This window comes from Lacerta agilis, chromosome 12 (assembly GCF_009819535.1).
Source record: "Lacerta agilis isolate rLacAgi1 chromosome 12, rLacAgi1.pri, whole genome shotgun sequence".
NCBI classification, from domain to species: Eukaryota; Metazoa; Chordata; class Lepidosauria; order Squamata; family Lacertidae; genus Lacerta; species Lacerta agilis.
In genome coordinates, this window is record NC_046323.1 from 5,788,663 (window position 1) to 5,812,580 (window position 23,918).

General features: G+C 42.8%; 1 protein-coding gene across 1 annotated transcript in view; it reads right to left on the minus strand.

The window, feature by feature from the left end:
• Positions 1-9,565: 9,565 nt before the first annotated feature.
• Positions 9,566-23,918, minus strand: part of EEPD1 (endonuclease/exonuclease/phosphatase family domain containing 1) — a 56,764-nt gene continuing 42,411 nt past the window's right edge. The window contains exons 3-7 of the mRNA XM_033165487.1: positions 20,180-20,290; positions 19,259-19,393; positions 18,216-18,348; positions 10,935-11,129; positions 9,566-10,046 (exon numbers count right to left, since the gene is read on the minus strand). Coding sequence (XP_033021378.1) covers positions 9,844-10,046; positions 10,935-11,129; positions 18,216-18,348; positions 19,259-19,393; positions 20,180-20,290 — 777 coding nt within the window. The 3' untranslated portion in view covers positions 9,566-9,843. The remainder of the gene's footprint in view (positions 10,047-10,934; positions 11,130-18,215; positions 18,349-19,258; positions 19,394-20,179; positions 20,291-23,918) is intronic.

Here is a 23,918-nt window from a genome sequence, read left to right on the forward strand (position 1 = left end):
TGAAATTCTTTGTGTAGATTCTTTTACTGACATTTGCCGATTCTACAGGCTTTCGAATGATTTCTTTTCTAGCATATTGCTATTTGCAACATAATACTTAAATGTTTAGAATGTAGCATTTTCTAATTTGTTGTCCCCATTCACTTGTTGGTTGGTTTCCGGGTTGTGCAGTATTTCTAGCTAAGCGGTTTTCTAAGGGTTAAGTGATTTGCATATACACTTTACTATGCCAACTCTTGTTTGAACTCATCTTCCATGTTTCCGGCATCTTCTGCGGGAGAAATACACTTGCAAGGTGCATTTCTCAGTTCTAATAGAGAAAAGTTTACTACATTTCTCAGGCTCCATTCGTGTGTTAGCTAAGATTCTTCATGAATGAATCCCTAATCAAGGTGCTTTTAGTAGTGGGGCCAGTCTCTTCCCACCCTGATTCTGTGTCAAAACTGACACATCATGACTCTCAGTGTGCTGTTGTTTCTGAGGGACCAGTGCCTACCTACAATGTGATCTGACTTTCAAGGCTCAAGGAAATCTGTGCTTAGCTGTGGCAATTGGAGGACTGCCTCGGAAAACCAGGACACTACAGGCAGCCTGGCTTCATGTGATGCAACTCTGGCCATAGTTTATAATCTTTAATCTGCATGCATACCCTTCAAAGGTCTGGTTGGAATCTGTTGGAACGTTCCATAAGTAGGTGGTGCGAAGATTAGGTTGTGGTGAAAGTTCACAGGGCAGTTGCAATAGTATGGTCTTGTTGACATTGATTCCCCCCCCATATGCATTTCAATAACGGTGGAATATATGTGAAATGGTAGAAGGTGCTTTCTCCCATTGTTCATAGTATTCTATTAGAGAGTTCCGTAAGAGGATTTCTCACCTATTACAATACATTTTTTTGAGTGTGCATCAAGAGGAAATAGGGAAAGAGAGTGTTTGGAATTGGATTTTGTAATAGTAAGATGCAGGTATCACAGATCATTAAAATTTTGCGGAGCAAAATATCCATTTTCTGTATCGTGAAAATGCTTCATAACCATCAATCCATATAGGAAATGTGCAGACATATAAAGATATGTAATTCATGGCCCTTATATGTCTAATGCTTTTCTCAATAGAAATATAACTGCATCGGCAGTGGCGCAACCTTCCTTAGTAACTAGTTTTCTACTTGCCAGGTATAATTACTGGTTTCATCAGTTTAGCACCTCCCCAACTCCACCTATTCTGCCAATTACACCAGCACTCCCTCACCCTTTAAAAAAAAATAATTGGCTCCTTTCCATTGCTTCCTGACCATTATATTGCCCTTTGATAAGACCTGCCTCTGTGAAGCTCATTGTGTGCTGCTGGAGACAAGCACCCCCCTCTAGCAAGAGGCACCAGCATATCTAAGCAAGCAGTTTTCTGTTCATGTTGCTGATGCTGGATGAAGGCATATCCTCATGCTAGACCAACAGCTGTTTGAGCATGGTTACAGCTGTAGTGGGGTGGGGGAGAAAGCAACAGAACTGCTCAGGACCCATCAAAAGCATTTTGGTGCTCAGGACCCATCTACAAGCACCATAAAGGCAGGACACATTTCTCTTGTGCATGTCCAGATCGCTCAACTACCACAATGCGGTTTTTGTTTTTTAAAAAGAGGTTTTCAAAATATGAAGAACCCCAGAAGAATACACTAGGCTAGAACCTCCAAATCTTTTCACTCTTCTACAAAGTTGCTTGCATTTTTTTAAAAAAAGAGAGAGCCTGGAACCCATTGATGCAATAATGGCATAACCACCCACCATGAATTCAAGCACTATGGAGACCACTCCTGATTTAAAGTTATAAAAATTGGCTTATAATCTTATAGCCTGTCATTAAAATCTCATTTATCACAGGCAGTGGAAAAAATTGAATATTTTCCAATTTAATAATATACGTTGAGCTAGATGCCTGGACGTAGTATTCTGCAATAGGGTGATGAAGTACAGTTTTTAACCAAAATATTTTACAGAACATGGACCAAGAACACATACGGCAGCCTCAGTTTTCTATTGTTAATACAGTTTCTGTCTGTCGTTGAATTCAAGAGACTCCTGTTGCTGTAAGTGCATCTAACTCTTGATACAGACGGTTCTGTTTTGAACAGATTCCTGTTCCCTACAGATGTCAGCTTTCATGTCGTCTGCGTAAATCAGCTCCATAACTTAGTGGATGTCGCATGGCTATACGGTTAACACAGTTAACACATCAGCAGCCTTATACATGCATTAATCAAAGGAACAGAGCTTAAAGCAGCTTAGCATAAGCCTCCACATCAGTATTTACTGGGTTTTTATAGCCATGTGGTCAATAGGTTGCAGGATATTGTACCAGAAGTTACTACAGCACAGAGTATTAGTAACTCCATAGTATTCTGGGGTAACAACTTGAATGATAATATGTTTAGCACATTACAGCTTTGTACACTCCTGCCTCCTTGGATGTTTACCAAATGCGTTGATGTATAATTTTAATACAAAAGCCTTTGAGAAGATTGCTGAGTACTGTAAATAGCCGCAAAGAGTAATTATCTGTATTTCAACCAGCACTATGGTTCCTGTATACTATTTGTATCTACCTAAATACACAAAAGTGGATTCACACATTCACGTGCCCGTACTTGATCCATGGTCTTTTCCGTAGCATAGTTGCTGTTAACTTTATTTATCTAAACAATTATATACTGACCCTCATTTAAAAATAATAATCAAGAGCTGTTTACAACAGTTAATTGAACGTGTGGCAATGTGTTGCTGTTTATGGCACAGGCAGAAATCACCCTCCGTAAGACAAACAGAATAACTGTAGTGCATAAAGGTACAAACCCTGTGTTCTGTCAATGCAGGCATCTTATTTGCAGTCGACAAATTGCTAGTGCCATTTAAATGCTTTCGACTCACTTCACATTATTCCTAGCATGTTGCGATAATCGTTCAGTGCAAGTCACAACTCTTGAAGTCAGCAAATCACTTGCCCAGCAGAAAAACAACAACAACACAAAACCCCACCTCAGGCGATTCCCCCCCCCCAGCTCCAATGTTGTTATATAAAGTGTTGTAGATTTGTAACGGTCCTTTTGTAAACCTTTTGGGATTTTTAAATATTGTGACAACCTGTTGTTAAGTTCCAAAATAAATAAGGGTTGTATTGTATGTGTATGGGTCTCACCAGAAAGTCTCGTGCTGTTTATTTATAATTGACAAGACATCTTAGCTATTAGAGCTGTAGCGCCTCTAAAATTTAATGGGGGGGACTTCAGAGTTTCAATAAAGAGAGCAATTATACCTGCGCTTTATTGGTGGAGAAACCTTATACTGCTAACTCAATGACAAGTGTCTCTAATTCTAATAATAATGTTATTTTTTATACCCTGCCTATCTGGTATAATACTCTCCATACTCTTTACCAACAACAGCTGCCCTGTCATCTCTGGTTCATTCAGACATACAAATATGTCTTGTGGTAAATCAGTATACAATAAGCAGCACAAAAACGGCGCACACAAATCTACCAAACCATTCCATGTATTGAATTCTATATTGGTAGTCCAATAAAAAAGAGAGCAATGCAAAAAGTCAAACAAAGAAGCCACAAACAGAAAACTCATTCAAGTTAGTACAACAGGACAATTTCTGTCTTTAAATGTCTTTAGCCAGGCTCCTGTAGATATAGATGAGAATAGGTCCAATCAGATGATACGCACAGATGTTGATAGATGGAAGCAAGTCCAATCAGATGGAATATTGAAGATGTGACACACACAAATTAGACAAATTACACAAATTAGACAGGGTGCAGGTGTTTGTCCCCTGTTTAGCCCATGGACAATTTTGGGCTTCTTCAGTAAATTCTTTCCCAGGATTTACTGTATATTCATACATACAAATTTACATGTTACATCTCATCTAAACTAGAACATCTAGTCTTCTTCTTCAAAATATTCTTTCTCAGAGATTTGGTACATTTGCACACTTTCAACTTCATATGCTAAGTTCTTTCTTGGCTTAAGCATTTATTCATACAAATATGTCTTAGCAGCAAGTTTATTTCAGGCCAGATTAGTGCTTTGGTCCACTGGGTGGCTATTGATAGATAAACAATTAAATGAGTCTTAAGTACCAGCTATATGCCCTCATCTGGATGAGCCCTCATCCCAGAGCACGCTAAACCACATCTGGTTAAGACTGATCTTCAGCAGAAGTTATGCAGTAGTAGAAAATAGTACACGTTTCAGCTAAAAGAAATAGGTTCAGGTATTGGCTGTGTGGAATTTGGAGATGTTCCTGATGAAGATTGAGGCTGACCCAACGTAGTCCAAGTCTTTATATCCCTGATGGGTGTTGTAGTTCAGCAGAATCTGTGGAGGACTGTGGTCTGCTTTAAAGAGTAAAACTCTGCCGAGGCAGATTCAGAGGCTGTAAAACCTCATGGGCAGAAATGTCCTAGCTTGAGAGCAGCGTGCATGAGTTTCTTGCAGAATAATTTAGGTTCTGACGCCATGTATGCCAAATTTGCAAGTCCCTTACTTCACAAAGGATGCCGGTTGTTTCGTGTTTCTGAAGCTTTTTAACAGAATATTTCAAGAGGGAAAATAATAACTGTGTTTGAAATGCTTTAAAACCAAACAATTTAGCCTCGCATCCTGCCCCACTCTGAAATCTGAAATGGATTCTCTTGGCAGTTATCAAAAGCCTTTGGCCCACTAATCTGTCATGCTTTCACCTCATTTCAAGACATGCACCCTTTTTGATGAATATCCTCACCCGGTGTGTATCGGAAAGCATATTCTACTTTTCACAGGACCAAACCACCTATGACAGAAAGTTGGTTACGGTTCCTCTGACTTCAGTGTTGTAGCTGCTCAAAAATGAAAAATGGGATGGATTAGAAAGACAGTTGAATACAAATGAAATGACAGGAGCCTATGATTCCCTGGGAGGCTGGTCCTAGGGGCTGTAGGATGTTTCAAATCTTCCCTCTCTGGGGGCAGACACAGAGATCTAACAGCACAGCGCTCCTCCATGCTACTCTGAAAATCCCTGCAGTTTTCGGAACTGGCAGGGTCCTTGCCAGGGGAGGTGTGTCAGTATGAGGGGGCAAGATCGGGGAAGGCGTGGATCTGAAGGATTCATAGCCTTCCAAGTCCCCTGACATGCCCCCAAACCAGAGGGACAACCACACCAGACTAGGAGCTGCCATATGTATTTTCCTCCCACTGTTCTCAATGGTGTTGGACGGGGGGGGGGGGGGGAGGAGATGGAGGAGTGCAAGATTGCTGCTCTGCCACCAGCAGGGCACTATAAATGGCAGTTTTCTGTCCAGTTGTCCTTTCGATTACAGCCTGGATAATCAAATATTTTTCCATCTATAGGACACCCCCTATTTTTGCAGACTCAATTTTAGGAAAATGAGGGGAGATGCCCCGAAGTTGTTGAGCCTCTACCCCCACGCAGCTGTGGGCAGGAAACACCCCCCAGATCGCTCCAGCATTGGGGGAAGCCGCTCTCCCGTTTTTTGAGTCAAAAAAACCTCGTCCAAATACACGGAAAAATATGGTATTTTATGCCAACCCATGATGGTGGCCAAAATAAGCGTTTTATAAGGTTCTCTTTTATGCTTCTGAACCATGGGTAGGCAAACTAAGGCCCAGGGGCCGGATCTGGCCAAATCACCTTCTAAATCCGGCCCGCATACGGTCTGGGGATCAGCATGTTTTTACTTGAGTAGAATGTGTCCTTTTATTTAAAATGCACCTCTGGGTTATTTGTGGGGCATAGGAATTTGTTCACCCCCCCAAAAAAATATAGCCGCCCCCCCAAGGTCTGAGGGACAGTGGACCGGCCCCCTGCTGAAAAAGGTTGCTGACCCCTGCTCTGAACCATCTCGTTTTACTTTTTAATCCAGAGATTAAAACATCTAAGCATCCTATTGTAGACATAATCTTCCTGCCCCAAGACACTTCTGCCTTTCAGAGTTTGGGGAGGCACCGAAACTCTCAGATAAGCCTGTTACTGGATTGACACGTGGTTAGTGCCTAACAGATTGTTAGTGCCCAAGTGAGCAGTTTAGGGCTCAACTGTTAGGCTGTTCTACTTTTAATGCTTACAAGCAAATCAAACCATGGCAGAACCACTTTATTCATTTATCTGGAGAATCACATAGGTAAACGACATAATCCAGTTGAATTGTATCCATTGATCAATCTGTGATAGCTGGATACACTGAAATAAATAAGTTAGCTGAATGCCAAAAAGGTTCTATTAGATCCGTTACTAAAAAGTAGACAGTGCTCATGACTCCCAAATAGTTAACACACAAAGTATATGGATTTAAATCAGTTTAGTCCTTTTGAGTCACACTAAGGCTGGCGTGTTGCTTTGTGCTTTGTGGATTTATCTGATAGATAAGATACTTCCTAATGAAAGATAAACATGAAAGACTTAAACCTCAACCACACACCAGTTATTTAGCACACCTTACAACTGTTAGACATAGAAGTTTCACCTTCCAAGCCTACCCCCGTGAGGCAAGGCACTTTTTCTTTGGATTTTTTCTTTAGGACAATTGCCTAAGTAAAACACAAAACTACAGCAGGGCACCTTCAGCATCAAGCCTGTATCTCACCCATTGATCTACCTTAGGCATAGGCAAACCCGGCCCTCCAGGTGTTTGAGACTACAGTTCCCATCATCTCTGACCACTGGTCCTGTTAGCTAGGGATGATGGGAGTCGTAGTCCCAAAACATCTGAAGGGTCGACAAACTATCACAGGAGTTACATGCAGAATTCATCAGTGAAAAGATGCCAGAAGGATATTGTGAGCTGCGGTCTAAACCACTGAGCCTCTTGGGCTTGCTGATCGGAAGGTCAGCGGTTCGAATCCCCACGACGGGGTGAGCTCCCATTGCTCTGTCCCATCTTCTGCCATCCTAGCAGTTTGAGAGCACGCAGTGCAAGTAGATAAATAGGTACCGCTCTGGCGGGTAGGTAAATGGCGTTTCCATTGCGCTCTGGTTTCCATCATGGTGTTCTGTTGTGCTAGAAGCAGTTTAGTCATTGCTGGCCACATGTCCCGGAAAGCTGTCTGTGGACAAACGCTGGCTCCCTCGGCCTGAAAAGTGACTTAGCCGTCCAGGGGTCCTTTACCTTTACCTTAGTAATTTAGGAAGGAAAGTCTCTCATATGTCCCCAAGTTACTTTGCTAGAAAAGCTTCCGTTTTACCAAAACAGAAAAATCTTACCTTGGTGTATGGGTTTAACAGGGAGTTATTAGTCTGCAGATCTAAACACAAGGCTGTATTCTGCTCAGCAGGCTCATGGGTTTAACTTTTTCAAATTACAGTTTTAACAGCTACTCCTTACATATCATTTTTGCATACCTGCCACTGATGGACATCTGAAGTGCATCCGTATCCAAAATAGATTTAGTTATTTTGCTTTTAAAATTTATCAGCTGTGTTTCTAGAAGAACAGTGATATTCTGTGAAGTGAAATATAAAGTCAGAAGAACATTTCAGTAACACACAGTAAAAACCATAGTTTAAATACTTATTTTCAAACAAGTCTTCACTTGCTTCCTATAATAAACAGATCAGGAACGGCTCTGGTGAGCTTGATAAGGAAAGAAACTTCAGAGGTCTGGGATCATGCTAGAGAACACTCAGGACTATTTTTCCCCATCAGTAAAACATGCTGTAGAACCAAAGACCAAAGTTTCCACTGTGAAACTTGGGAAAACTCTGGAGTTCAAATAAGTGAAGCTTCCCCCAAATGGGCCCTTTCTATTAGACCATTTTAATCTTGTGTTTATGGAAGACAATCTTACTCGGCTATGAGTGATCGCCAAAGAAGACTACAGGAATAATTATGGACTAGTATATTTATGCAGAGATCAATACTTTTGAAAAATGCAGGTATTTTTCAAATGTTATCGTTTCAGCTATATAAAATACAGCTTGCAGGTGAGAATTGGAATATATGAAGTACCGTATTTTTCACTCCATAAGACACACTTTTTCCCTCCTAAAAAGTAAGGGGAAATATCTGTGCGTCTTATGGAGCGAATGGTGGTCCCTGGAGCCGAATTGCCCAGGGGCCAAAAGCAGATCGTGTTTTTTATTTTACAAAGAGAAAAGGGGGTGTTGAAAGGACCCCGCTCAGCAGCTGGTCAGCAAGAGATCGGGAGAGAGATAAGAGTCCCGGCTCCCTTTCAGCCCCACCCTCCATTGTTGAATGTGCTGCAGAGGGAGGTTGTTTGTTTCCCCAGCGACATGTCACTGGCTGATTAGATTATCTGTCTGGAAACAGTTAGAAACAGCTCCCTTTCCTTAAGATTTTTCAGAAAGGTGAGTTGAACCCCATAAAAACGGGGCTTTTCCTTTTTGCTTTCCCCCCTTTGCAAAAGGAGCTTTGCTTTTCCCCCTTTGCAAAAAGCTGCAAAACTTTTAGCTGATCCTAAAAAAACAGGGCTTTTCCCTTTGCAAAAAGTTGCTAAACTTTTAGCTGATCCTCAAAAAAACAGAGCTTTTCCCTTTGCAAAAAAGCTGCAAAACTTTTAGCTGATCCTCAAAAAAAAACAGGGCTTTTAGAGGAGGAAAACCAGAAAAATATATTTTTTTCTTGTTTCCTCCTCTAAAAATGAGGTGTGCCCTATGGTCTGGTGCGCCCTTTGGAGCAAAAAATACAGTAGCTCTCATGAAAGCGTAAGTTCATTGGTGAAAGTTTATCCTTTTCCTTACAATGCAAAAGGAGCTTTGCTTTTCCCCCTTTGCAAAAAAGCTGCAAAACTTTTAGCTGATCCTAAAAAAACAGGGCTTTTCCCTTTGCAAAAAGTTGCTAAACTTTTAGCTGATCCTCAAAAAACAGGGCTTTTCCCTTTGCAAAAAAGCTGCAAAACTTTTAGCTGATCCTCAAAAAAAACAGGGCTTTTAGAGGAGGAAAACCAGAAAAATATTTTTTTTTTCTTGTTTCCTCCTCTAAAAATGAGGTGTGCCCTATAGTCCGGTGCACCCTTTGGAGCAAAAAATACAGTAGCTCTCATGAAAGCGTAAGTTCATTGGTGAAAGTTTATCCTTTTCCTTACAATGCCATACACGGTCTGGAGCAGGCACCCCCAAACATCGGCCCTCCAGATGTTTTGGGACTACAACTCCCATCTTCCCTAACAGGACCAGTGGTCAGGGATTATGGGAGTTGTAGTCCCAAAACAGCTGGAGGGCCGATCTTTGGGGGTGCCTGCTCTGAAGGGCTTGACTGGATAGATAATAGTTATTCAGGTTTCAGTTTTGCCTGTAGATGGAACAAGTTTTTAGAGCAACTCCTTAAGCCAAGCTGCAGACTTGGGTGTTTCAGTATGCTGCCACAATTCCTACTGTAAGTGATAGGATAGCAAACAGACAGCATTCACTAGTCTGTTTATCACTGAAATATCCTACATATGCTATACATATATAACAGTAAATTAATCTGCCCTTTCATGGGCTTCTCTTTATCTGTTACTGTGTGACATTTCATTAGAAATCAGAGAGGGAGATCATGACTGTACAGTATTAAAAAGTGCATTTTATTTGGAGTTGTCAGGTATCCAAGCACATCCGTGTCCACCAAGTCCCCGTAAAAAGTCACAAAACACAAAAGATGGGATACCCTAAACATCCATTAAGGGACACAGAGGTGGGAATGGAAAAGGGAGATGTTAAAAGCAGAAGCTGATTCTTTTTAAATGAGAAAAAAGGCAGTTCCGGTTCACTGTCAGGCCTTGAGCAAAGGGTTCTTCTGACCATCCCGTCTAGAAAAGGGCATGGTTTGCATTTTCTTTCATCATCGCTCGTGTTTAGCATTTGAGTCGCTGCTGCATTCCACTATCACGCCATTTCCGTTCCGTGTTATCTCCTTTCTGTTCCAGTCCCTCTCGGTGTAAAATTCAGCTAACACGGGGCAGTGGCTCGATGCAACTCCACCCCACGACCAGTTATCAGGGATCCAGGGGTTCGTAAGACCTTCTCTCACAACTGCCCAATGACCTGGGTAAAGAAAAGTTTACAGAGGAGAAAGATGGGCGTGAATACTTGGGGGAAACCGCCAATGGCACAACGCAAAATATGAATGTTGACCTTTGAGTGAATCTAATGCATCTAATGCAGTGGTTCTCAACCTTGGGTCCCCAGATGTTGTTGGACTGCAACTCCCATCAACCCTAGTTTGCAAGACTAGCGGTCAGGGATGATGGGAGTTGTAGCCAACAACATCTGGGGACCCAAGGTTGAGAAAGGCTGATCTAATGGCTTTGCACCTAACTAGTTCCTTGGAGGACCACGAGGAGACTCAGGAAAACTGCTCATGCATTCAGAAGATGGTCATAAAGTGATAGTAAATAAAAAACCAACCCCAAAAAGTGAATGTGTCACTGTTTCTTCTGCCTATAAAGGCATATCCTAACGGCAACTAATGCATTTCTTTAAAAATCAAGAGGAAATAGTACATTTCTAGGCACTCTTAAAAGCTACATTTCTAATCTTCGTGGCCCTGAAGGAAATCTTGACAAAGGTAAACGTGTAAACTAAGAAGGAGAGATGTGGATCTGCAAACATGGGGAAATATGTAGCGGCAGACCCAGAGGAGCTGGGATGAGTTGCAGATCCCAGCTGTGTGTGCCCTATTTTTATAAAGAGACACATCTCTGCTTCATATGTTTACTCCAACAAACACAGATCAAACTCTGTGAACATACACCCATAATAAACTTGAACGTTGTGTATGTCGCTTGTAAAGTGTAAAATAGGCTAGGAGAAGTTGACATGAAATTTGCCACTTAACAAGCCACATACAACCTTTGTCATAAACAATAAGATATTAAAAAATAATAATCAAAGCTTGATATTTAAAAATTTCCTCCCGAAACGAACCCTTACCAGTGAAAACCTTTTTCAAGCTACGGCTGATCCAGATGTTATCCACGGACTTGGAGCCCTGAGGGTTCTTTGTGCTGATGTTTGTAAATGTGCTGGCGGGGACCAAAGGATGGAACTTCTCCTTCCTCAAGAGGTCGTGGTCGCTACTGTCGGGGGCTTGACTGAAGTCGCCTAAAATGATCATGTCTTTTTCTCCTAAGAGTGCGGAGAGTAAAAAATAAATACATGAAGAGTTAAGTGATAGGGATTCTGGAGCATGTCAAGAAAGCGGCTGTATCCTTGGTCCAGGACCTTTATTCCTCAGACTCTGTTAAGGGTTGCTCAATCTCTGGGTTCCTCAAGAAGCAGGTTGGACGAGGCCTACAACAGGAGTGGAGAGGTTGTAGCCTTCTGGATCCTTCTGCACTGCAACTTCCACCAACCCTGACCAGTGGGCAATGCTGGTTGGTTCTGCTGGAGTCCAAAAGATTTCCCATGCCAGATGGAGACCCAGCCAGATGGGCGGGGTACAAATAAATTATTATTATTATTAGTCAGTTGGGTGGGGTATAAATAGTAAAGTTGTTGTTGTTGTTGTTGTTGTTGTTGTTGTTGTTGTTGTTGTTGTTTTTATCGAATAGGACACCCTTATTTTCATTGGAAAAATGTTGGGAAGGTATGTGGTTGCTCCAAGACTTCATCAAGAACCAATTTTATGTAGACCTTTAACCATCTACAATGCTATAAAAGAACAATAAACTTCCCTTTCCCAACTTTTAGATTGGTTTGACAAGTCTCATCTCTAAAGTGTGCTTTGTAAACCTCTAAGAACTGAAAAGCTGCGGGACTTCCATTCTTCTTCCAAGTTACACAGCCCGCAAACACACCATACATGACCACCACCCCCAAAGCCTGGGAACTGCAGTTTGCCTTATGGGGCTACAATCCACAGCATTATAGTTCCCTGGATTCTTTGGGATGTACTTATTTTGTCTTTAGATTTTGACAGTATATATCATGGGGAGGCAAACTAAGGCCCAGGGGCCGGATCCGGCCCAATCGCCTTCTAAATCCGGCCCACGGATGGTCCGGGAATCAGCGTGTTTTTACATGAGTAGAATGTGTGCTTTTATTTAAAATTCATCTCTGGGTTATTTGTGGGCCCTGCCTGGTGTTTTCACATGAGTAGAAAAGATGTGCTTTTATTTAAAATGCATGTCTGGGTTATTTGTTGGGAATAGGAATTCATTCATTCATTATTATTTTTCAAAATATAGCCTGGCCCCCCACAAGGTCTGAGGGACAATGGACTGGCCCCCTGCTGAAAAATTTTGCTGACACTATATAACTTTGCTAAATTTCTGTGTATAACACCGTTCCTCCAACTGCAACACTGCGGCTGAATTCTAAGTGAGCCTGCTTTGTTTAAACTTGATCTTTCCGTATAATCTGTTGCCAACCCTCTTTTCCCCCTCCGAGTTTCATCATTTGACAGTGCTGGCCTTCTGCCTGGCAAGATGGAGCCTCATGCTTAGCTCCCAGATAACTCCAAAGGACAGGCTCAATAAGGATGCCGTGCTGACAAAAACCAGAGCCTCAAAATCCGATGAACGTCCGTAATTAACATGCTAAGAATCCATAATACTGTACATTGAGAAATGCACCCACACATTGCAAATGCTGGCTTCTGCTTGCATGAAACCAGGTGGCAAATATTCCAAAGACTATTAGGTGCCTGTTCGGAGTAGAATATATTTTTAGAATATCTCCTGTTGATTCATAAGGATACAGTTGTGATGAAGGGCTGTAGCTCAGCGCTGAGAACACCTGCTTTGGACACAGAAGACGCCTGGTTCAAGCTCTAGCATCTCCCCATAGGGCAGGGGAAATTAATAATAATAATAATAATAATAATAATAATAATAATAATAATAATAATAATAATAATTTATACCCTGCCCTTCCCTGCCAAACCGGGCTCAGGGCAGCTAACACCAATAAAAATCACAACAAAAACATAAAACAATTAATTAAAATGCAGATTAAAATACAATTTAAAATTTAATTTAGACTGCAGTCTCATTTTTAAGTAGCCCACCAAAAGAATGAAACATCAGGGTTAAACTGAAACCAATAATAATAATAAAAAGACTGCTGCCAGCCTGTTTCTGCAGCCAGCTGCTGCCAATCAGAGAAGCCAGTACTGAGCTAGCTAGCTGGGCCAAATCGGTACAAGGCAGCTTCCTATGTTTCAGCTGCTATGCAGGCCATCAGCCAGCAGAGGGTGCTCCTAGCCAACAGCACTATCTAGTGCTCAAAGAGCACAGCCTTATTGCAACCTAGCAGAGCTGCTTCAGATGCAAAAACTTCCTACACCGATTGCATTTCTGTGCAGGGGGGGGGGGAAGCATGCAAACCCTATTCAGATCTCTACAGATGGCAAAACACACCTGTGTGCATGGGGTGCACACTGTGAAAGAAGAAGAACGTGCAAAAATCCCTGCTGAACGCAACCAAATCCAAACCAAGCCTCGCATCCGTCTACCCACGGCGGCCAACGAAATGTCTATGACAGGGGTCAGCAACCCTTTTCAGCCGTGGGCCGGTCCACCGTCCCTCAGACCATGTGGTGGGCTGGACTATATTTTGATTTTTTTTTTTATGAATTCCTATGCCCCACAAATAACCCAGAGATGCATTTTAAATAAAAGGACACATTCTACTCATGTAAAAACACGCTGATTTCCGGACCGTCCGCAGGCTGGATTGAGAAGGCGATTGGGCCGCATCTGGTCCCCGGGCCTTAGGTTGCCTACCCCTGGTCTATGAGAAGTCCAGAAACAGTAGGACAACCCCCCTCTCCCCATCCTGCCTCTGTCCCTGCAGGCAGGACATAGTCATAACTACTTGCCATGGATGGCCTCACACTGAACTCTTTTGATAATTTTGGTTATCCTTTCTTGGACCTTTTCCAGCTCTAAATATCATTGCAGAGACACAGTGGCTGGAACCGTCCACTGTATCCCAAGTGTGCTCACACTATACTTGCTACAAAGGCATTACGATGCCGGTCATTTTATTTCTGACAGGTATGTGATTGCCACATGGGATTTAACTGTGCTTTCCAGTACGGATGGGCTTCTCTAGTCTAATCTTCCAACGTCAAAGCTGAGCAAATACCCATCCAAAACTACAACAAAGTAAGACCGATGGGGGAAGCGGGGGGGGGGGGAGAGAAATCAGTATTTGACTAAGGACCAGTAGGTAAGAGTTTTGTAAATATCACATGGTCCAGTAAATACCCTATTGTCACAACACTAGAGTCTTGTAAACATCACAAAGATGTTAAATGAAAAGTGCAGGCACATAGCAGTTTTCAAAAGACATGCACCCATTGTCCATTCAAACCTCACAGTCTATAGAGCACCCATCATTTCATCTTCGGTTTTTTTCTTATTGTTTTAAAGGGGAAAAAGTTCTGGGACTCAGCATTAATTTGCTACAGTATGTGCCACACTTTAAACATTTTTTTTGGGGGGGGGAGCTGCTGGTACTTTGTACCCATGTGTAGGGACCCCTGACCATCAGGTCCAGTCGCGGACGACTCTGGGGTTGCGGCACTCATCTCGCTTTACTGGCCGAGGGAGCCGGCGTACAGCTTCCGGGTCATGTGGCCAGCATGACTAAGCCGCTTCTGGCGAACCAGAGCAGCACATGGAAACGCTGTTTACCTTCCTGCCGGAGCGGTACCTATTTATCTACTTGCACTTTGACATGCTTTCGAACTGCTAGGTAGGCAGGAGCTGGGACCGAGCAACGGGAGCTCACCCCGTTGTGGGGATTCGAACCGTCGACCTTCTGATCGGCAAGTCCTAGGCTCTGTGGTTTAGACCACAGCACCACCCATGCCCCCTAAAAAAGTACTTCTCCTAATTCTAACCATGTGCACCATTTGACAATAGCAACTCTACATCCAACATGAGGCCTGTAATGTGTGTGGAAGAAATCAAGCAACATAAAGTATTTGTCTTTCAGGGTACCACATCATCCTTGGGCCCCCCCAAAAGAGATCTCATCTCTCTGGGCTGTCAGATTAGACCAGGCACCCCCAAACTCAGCCCTCCAGATTTTTGGGACTACAACTCCCATCATCCCTAGCTAACAGGACCAGTGGTCAGGGATGATGGGAACTGTAGTCGCAAAATATCTGGCGGGCCGAGTTTGCCTATGCCTGCATTAGACCGTTAAAGTTCTTGATGCTCTCCCACAATGGGGTCTCGGGTTAAGGCTTGCCTTCATTGGACTTGGAAGTGGGTGAAATACAGAGTTCTTTGACATTGTACGAGACTAATTGGAGCAGGCTGATCGCCGAAGAATTGATGCTTTTGAATTATGGTGCTGGAGGAGACTCTTGAGAGTCCCATGGACTGCAAGAAGATCAAACCTATCCATTCTCAAAGAAATCAGCCCTGAGTGCTCACTAGAAGGACAGATCCTGAAGTTGAGGCTCCAGTACTTTGGCCACCTCATGAGAAGAGAAGACTCCCTAGAAAAGACCCTGATGTTGGGAAAGATGGAGGGCACAAGGAGAAGGGGACGACAGAGGATGAGATGGTTGGACAGTGTTCTCGAAGCGACTAACATGAGTTTGGCCAAACTGCGGGAGGCAGTGAAGGATAGGCGTGCCTGGCGTGCTCTGGTCCATGGGGTCATGAAGAGTCGGACACGACTGAACGACTGAACAACAACAATTGGAGCAGGGGCTCTACACAGAGGATTAGAAAAAAAATATGGGGCTCCTCTTCCCAGGTCACTGATTGGGATCAGCTCCATAATATTTGATCAGATCTCCATGCAGCTGGGCTGGCTCTTAGTAACAGCCAATGTGGCCATATTGATTCCACCTGGCTGACAGAAGGAGAGGTGACTTTGTGGTGCATAATTGTATTATGTGATCCAATCAGATGGGTGGAATATTTAGACATGAGCCAGAATAGCAGGGGGTGGGGCCCAAGGGGGGTGCAGGGGGTACCTGCCCCCCCCGATCCACAAATATTATTGAAAGGCATTGAAAGTGCTAAATTATCTGAGGTTCTGGGTCACCACCCCCAGCAGAAGTCTGCTCCCTGCAATGTCCTATTGACAGTGTACTTTTTGCCTGTGATTTCCTAAGAAAAGCTCAACAGCTTTGATTTCCTAAAAAAAGCTGAACAACTTTGCCTCTCCAAAAAATCCTGGCTACCTCCATGGTGGGGGGTAGCCACGAAAGCGGGGGCAACCACCCTGCCCTGGGAATGTGAAAACAGGAAAGCATTTACGCTAACTCATTTCAATGTTCTCCCCTCAGCTATTTAAATGATTTTATTTAATTTCAAGATTTAACCGCATTCCAGATCTGAAACGTGTTATGTCCGTGTTATAGTGAAGAGTTAGAAATTGTACCAGGCACTTTTTATAAATTGCCTTTACTGTATGGAATCAAACATTTTGCTTTTGGTCTGTGGAATACAAATAAATTTGACTACGGCTCTTGGGTGGGGGGTGACGACTTGAAAATGCAACTTTCACTGCAACTTTCACCATCGTACTGAGCTCCACTGAAGTCAGTGCGACTTCCTTCTGAGTAAATATACTTTGGACCGCGTTGGAAACCTCACAGACCTCAGAATGTTGCTGAGAGTGCTTCCATTTAACAGAAAGGACATTACTATTTTCAACTCCATTTGAACCAGAAAGAAATCAATACTTGCCTAATGGAGAAGAGAAAAACAGCTCTGGAAGCGGTTTTCTAACTTTAAAATAAATGTTAAAAACAAAAACAAAACACAACACCAATGGAGGTAGGCACTAATTAAATTGTTGACTTCAACTCCAGTAGCTTCAGTCTTCCAAAGTATTTCTGAGTCCAAATCAGATCTGCAGAACTTTCTTTAATTCCCCTTCCCCCCAAAAAAACTCACAAAAGGGTAATCAAATCCAGCAAAACACAATTGATGCCCCGTAACTCAAAACAAAAATGACAAGTTGAGTATTTGTTAGCTGTACTCTTCACACACCTCTTCTGAAACTGGAGATGGGTGTTGATCCAGAATATTTTAAGCTGCTGACCTTGGAAAATTGAGCTAAGTCATCCAACATTTTTTGGCCTTTGTTAAACAGTAAACAAAGTGCTTGGCCACTCCTGTTCCCCAACAGAAGCCCAAGGACTACATTAACTACGGTGAAATCAGGATGGCTTCCCAGAATCTATCTGCATCTAATTTAGCAGATTTAAGGTAAAAAAAAGAGGAATAGTTTAAATGCAATTGCTTATGAAAACTGTAATTGACAAGCACCATTTTGAAATACCATTCTATCTTTTCCCTAACACCAGGGGGGGGGTGCTATTTTTAAAATGATGCCTCCTAGATGCCATCTAAAAAGGAATACAACTTTTTTTTTAACAACTGTTCCTTCCCATATTCAAATTTTATGCACATTTAATCAATGAATTGACTAAAATGTATGTGATTCATTGACTGGCTTTTTAAATCGGATACCAGTCTACTTGATGTACCGGTAGGTCTTCTGATGATGCCAAAATGTCATCTCCTAGGTATTCCCAGGGACGCGGGTGGCGCTGTGGGTTAAACCACTGTGCCGTTTGGGCTTGCCGATCGGAAGGTCGGCAGTTCGAATCCCCGCAACGGGGTGAGTTCCCATTGCTCGGTCCCTGCTCCTGCCAACCTAGCAGTTTGAAAGCACGCCCCCAAAAATGCAAGCAGATAAATAGTAGGTACCGCTCCGGCGGGAAGGTAAACGGCGTTTCTGTGCGCTGCTCTGGTTTCACCAGAAGCGGCTTAGTCATGCTGGCCACATGACCCAGAAAAACTGTCTGTGGAAGCGGACAAATGCCAGCTCCCTCGGCCAGTAAAGCGAGATGAGCGCCGCAAACCCAGAGTTGTTCATGACTGGACTTAATTGTCAGTGGTCCCTTTACCTTTAGGTATTCCCAGCCTGGAAAAGGTAAAACGGCTGATTGCAGGGGTGGTTTGGATCCAGCCTGCAAATGGGCAACCTCTAAGGGGCTCGCGTCAGAGAAGCACCCCTCGCCAAGAAACTATTGGGGCATATGAAACTGCTGAGAATTGACACAGCTTTTGAAAATAAACAGTGTAATTCTACGCATATCTACTCAAAAATAAATCCCACTTAACAGGCAAGTGTGTGCAGATTGCAGCTTAAGTAGATGAAGAGTCCCATCCGCCAGTTTTTATTGTTTTTAAGCAAACCGGTTGGCGCTGAAGAAAAACATGGCCTTACCTTTCAGTGTTTCCTGCAGCGTCTGTGCAAAGGCTGCTAATTTATGACTATCGTGGTTTTTCACAGCATTTTCTCCCACTGAGGGCAAAGGAGTCAGATGAAGGTTAACCAGTGTTAGGTCATTCAGTCCGACCTAGACAGGTGCAAGCATAGTGTTAGTATTAATTACGTTTATTTGTTGCTTACTACATAAAATGTCTTGAAGGAAACACGGCAAAGGTGTTGGCAGCCACAAAACTAAGTTCCAAGAAAACTGCTTTTTGTGGCCAGAAATGACATGCACACACATGTTTGAATAACCCAGATTTGTTCCCTTAAGAAATACGCCCTCATACAGACATTGATGCCAAACTTCAAGCATGGCACCTTTTAAAAAACATTCCCTTATTCACATTCACCCGTCAGCAATTACTTCCAAGATGACCATCCCATATGTACAAAGAGATAAGTAAATGGTTGTTCTGTTTGTACATATATGAAAAATGATATACAGTGGTACCTCGGTTTATGAACTTAATCCGTTCCAGAAGTCCGTTCTTAAACCGAAACCGTTCTTAACCCGAGGCGCACTTTCTCTACTGAGGCCTTCCACCGCCGGTGCCCTTCCACCGTTCGGATTCCGTTGTTAGACCGAGGTAAAGCTCTCAAACCAGGATACTATTTCCGGTTTTGCGGAGTTTGTAAACCGAATCTTTCTTAAACAGGACTGTTCTTAAACCGAGGTACCACTGTATGCTAATAACGATCTCCGTTCTCCAGCATTGGCACCGATTTCCGGCGAGATCTTGTGAGATCTCACAGAAGTCACGCGAGATCTCAATGGAACCTGCTGCCATGGCGCAACCCAGGTAAGGGATGTGGCAGTGACGGCACTTCCTGTTTTGCCTCAAGCGGTGAAACAGGATGTGCCGCCCTTGGCTTGCGTTGACAGACCTTTGACATAGCGTGCCGCTTGAATTCCTCCCTCGAGGGTGTAATACAACAACTGAGAACATGCCCATGCTCTCGATTTCTTTCACTCAAGAACTCTTGCGCACCGTTACCTTGAAATGTGCAACGTAAGGGTGAGGATACGCCTGCCTCCCATTGCCATTCGTGGGGGGGTTCTCATGGGAGATGGCATCCTTCAGCTCTACCCCTGCCGTCGTGTCCCACAGGAAGCCAGAATATTCTACGCACTGAGAGGCAAAAGGAAGACAATCTGATATGCAAAAATATATAGATCCACTCACCCTCTGATCCCCTCCCCTCAGCCCGCTTAACAATGAGCTTCCAAAAATCAACTGAATTGACAGCCATGTGGTCCAAAGCAAGGATTAGTCGGATCCATGTACAACACAGCAAAACTGAATTTGTATGAGTGTGGGTGGTATCTACTCTGAGTAGACCCATTTAAATTCATGGACTGACATTAGCTGTATCTATTAACCTCGATGGGTCTACTATGAGTAGGAGAGTGCTTACAACTGTGATCAGGGTGTTGGGTTTTTTATGGTAAATGTATGCTTTTATTACCATCTCCAGAAGGATGCCACATATTTATAATGCTATATTTACAATTCAACAGGATATCCTCTTATGCGCAGGTACTTTTCAATAGTTGTTTTCACATTGTCAGTGAGCCACTAGATTAGTCGCTTCGAAACCCATAAACAAAGAAATAGACTGTGCGGGTTTGTGGCTAGCAGGGACATTATACGCACAAATACATTTTATATTTAAAATGCACTGACAATAAAAACTCTTTGCTTTCCTGGCACAGAAATTGCTGCAGTCGGACAGAAATAAGCATTTCCAAAATCAGTAACAAGGTCCAGTTATGAGAAGTCAGCTCAAAGCAGAACTGAAATGCTGTCCTTGGCAAAAACAAAAACCGTAGAAGCTTTTTGCTCAAAACAAGGGGTAGCTATGTCCTCAGCTGGACAAAAACAACAACAACAACGTTGTGGAAAGGTCTAGAGTACCTTCTGAGGCTGGCCCGAGGACTTCTCAGAAACAGCTGCCTTCCAGCATCCTCGAGGGCCCTTCCATTTCCGGATGTTGGGCAAAGTTGGTTGGTTCAACTCCATGCAAAACTATAAAGGGACCAAGCAAACAAATAACAGCCATTACATATGGGGATGGAGGAGTCCCCTCTTGTGAGAGAGGAGTGGATTAACCCAGGCTACCTGGTGAAGAGTATTCCCAAAAGCTTCCTTTTTTAGCTGGCTCACACCCCTTCCTTTTCTCCGTGCGCAATTTTGTCAGCATTGCTATCTCACGTTCCGCATTGCAGACCTTCACGTTAAAAGCAAACGGGTAGCCTTTAAAATCGCAAATTTTAATTTAATTGAATTCAATTTGCAAATTAACAGGAGGCCAAAACCGTTTAAGGAAAATAAATAGGTGTAACAAAAGCTACAGGGGAGCGGGGAAGGAAGAAAGGCTTCACAACAAGAGCACCAGCGTTGGGTGTTTTGTTTGTGTTTAAAAAAAAATAAAACACGATTCAACAAAATTCAAAACACTGGGGAGAAGAATAAAGTTTTCCAGTGAAGTGGCACTGCTTTATGCCAGACTGAGGATTGTGAGGCGGCCTCCACAGTCAGAACAAGCCGAAGAATAAAGAGCCTATTATTAAAAATAAAAATAAAAATGAATGTCCTCTCCATAGGAAGGGGAGCTGGCTAGTCTCCCAAGAGTTTCAGTCCAGGCTCATGCTCTCTGAACATCCCAGCTGACCCTTTTTTAAAAAAGAGCTATATTGCATATTGCCGATTGGGCTCAAAAAATGGGATTCTCAGTTAAGTCAGGAGTAGCCAGTGTTAAATGTTAGCCGGTATATTTCTAGCACCCATTTCCGGCAACATAAACCAATGTCACCTCTTCTTAAGTCTGACAAACAGGACTGGGTTTACGCTGAACCAAAAGCTACCAATTTATAAAAAATATAGACCTGGATCCTAAATGGCTCCTTTATTCATGTAAAGGAGGGGGGGGGATTTCCACCAACTCCTGCCTTCACCTGAAGCCCATCCCACAGCATATTCTACCCCATTCCCAAGGGTCCCCCAACTTTCAGAAGCCAATTTTCAAGGAGGCACAGGAGGCTGCAGAGCGAAGAGAAAGAAAGGGTGAAAATCGCAGTTTCATGAACTGTGCTTTGTTGGTGGGAGGAAGGTAAGGATCCGAGCCAAGCTGACGATTACTGTAATATTGTCATTAATGTACAGTGTGCTTTACACACAGCGACACAACAAAGGAAAACATGTTCCTGCCCCAAAGATGCGTTGTCTGTTCTGTTCCAGCCTATAATTGACGTGCAGTGCTAATGTTAATGGCTCCAAAAATAAAATAAAAATAAAACATCTGGGAAAATGATACAGGGACACATATTGGCACATCCTGAACTCTGTGAGGCAATGCTAGCCATCCTGGGGAGTTACACTCAGCAGCAGTTTAGATCGGCATCGCTGACACATCTCTGAACTTCAGGAGAGACTTGCGCTGTGCTCTGCAGCCCTCCTGCACAAGAAGCATTGGCAGATTCAGGGGAACCTCAAAGTTTGTAGAAATAGCCCCCCTCCCCCCCAAAAAAAACCATAGGAAAGGAAGCTGGGGGGAGCAGGGAATAAAACAGCCCCATAAGAACTCTTTTTTAAAAAAATTGCAAATGCTTTTTAACAACCTATTATTACAGTACGCACACACACACAACACTTACAAAACAAACTACGAAAGAAAACACAAAACAAATGATAAACATATATCCATAAATCCGCAAGTATCTGCACATGGACTTATGTTATCCAATCTTTAATTCTCATTCTATTCTAATAGACTTCCATCCTCTGCAACGCGGGTCTGATTTTAAACTTGATAAACTGTTTCTTTCTCATTTCGTCTTTTCTACCTTTCTCCATATGTTGTATTTGTAAGCTGTAATTTGTTTTGCAAAAATTATTTGAAGCAAGTCCAGGCTTTAATTTGAGGGCACTGGGTTTTTTTAAAAAAAAAATCTCTGCACTTTCCCCACTCTTTTTGAAATTTTGGTTTGGACCGTCCCCTAATTGCATCCGTCATTTTTGCCAGCTCAAAGCAATCATTATCTTTCTTGCCACTGTTTTTTTGTTTGTACTGTTTTACTTTCCCAGTTTTTTGCAATTAGCATTCTTGCTGAGGATGAGCCCCCTAAGAACTCAATGGTGTGGAATGCCAGGAGACAAGGAGGCGAATTGACAGCCAGGTAGAAGATTAAAAGTTAAGAGCAAATCTTTGATTTTGTCGCCCCCCAAACTCCTTCAGCCACACACTCAAGGTAACACTCGTCACCCCTCTAATATTTAATGATTTTATGGCGCACAGAACAAAAGAAACATATTTGAGATAAGGCAGCTCTGTTGTAAATGGGAAAAGGGAATGTTCTTATCTTTATGGTGCAGGTGCCTGAAAAGAGCAACCCAGAATAAAAAAAACAAGAGACATTTGACTGCTTTTTCTCTCTCTCAAGCCATCCGTCACTACTATGAAGAGCACCTGTGGGCTGCACATCCAAAGACATTGGTCTGAACAACAGGTTGGCACTTTTGGAAAGAAAAAAAAAGGAGACCGATTTGCTCACATTGAATGGAGAATGAAAGATGAATCAATGGATCCAGAAAAGAACATCTATTTATGTCAGACAATATCAAAGAAACTTTGATAGCTGTTTCCTAGCAGCAAAGAAAAGTCTTTTTCAAATACCCTGTTAGGGAAATTTTTAATATGATGTTCTTATTGTCAGAGGGCAGGATAGAGAAAGCGCGACAAGAGGAACCTGAGCTGTGTGGTTGGCTGGCATGCCGAAGGCCTCATGTTCAACTCCTGCCAGCTCCAGCTGAAAGGATTGGGTTGATTCCAAACACCTTTCTGACCGAGACCCTGGAAGGTCACTGTCAGGCAAGGTAAACAATAAGGGGCTAGATGGACAATACTTTGACCGCTTAGACCAGACACAGCCAATGTGGTGTCCTGGTTGGATGACAAATCTCACCTTCCCTGATTATTAGCCAGGCTACCTGAGGCTGAGATGGAGCCCATTGGATCTGGAGAGCAAAATATCGATTAGCCCAATCTAGACTATTAAAGCAGCTCTCAGAAAAGAAAAAGCTGGCGGTCCTTTCTCCACCCCAATATGGCTTTTTTCTTAGTCAACTGGAAAGCACAGACTTTTGTTTTCTTGGCTGGCTATATTCCAAACGCCAAAGTGTTCTTTGCCAGTTCTTACCCAAGCAGGTCAAACGTCTTTGCTATTTTATAGCCATCAACCATCGAAAGTCATTAAAGAAAGATCTTTCACTGCTAGATACACAAGAGCCTAGAGATGGCTATCTTTTCTCTTGATGCCACACAATGGCACTCCTTTTACAATATCCTCGCATTTGTAATGCTCCGTGGCGTGAAGGTCAACGTGACCCATCTTTACTCTTTCATTTGCTTGCACACGTCTTCAGGTTCAAGCCTTAAATTAAAAGTGGGAGATTTATGTAGGCATTTGCAACGATGCAATTTCCTCGGGTCAACTGGGTTTAATTAATTTCGATTCGCTTCAACTTTGATAAAACCAGCAAATTGCAGAAATCAAAGACAATATGTACTCATTCGGTTAGTTTTGGCTGGATGACTAAACAATTAATCTTGGCTAGACGGAACATGCAAGCTAAGTGAATTACACAAGACCGATGA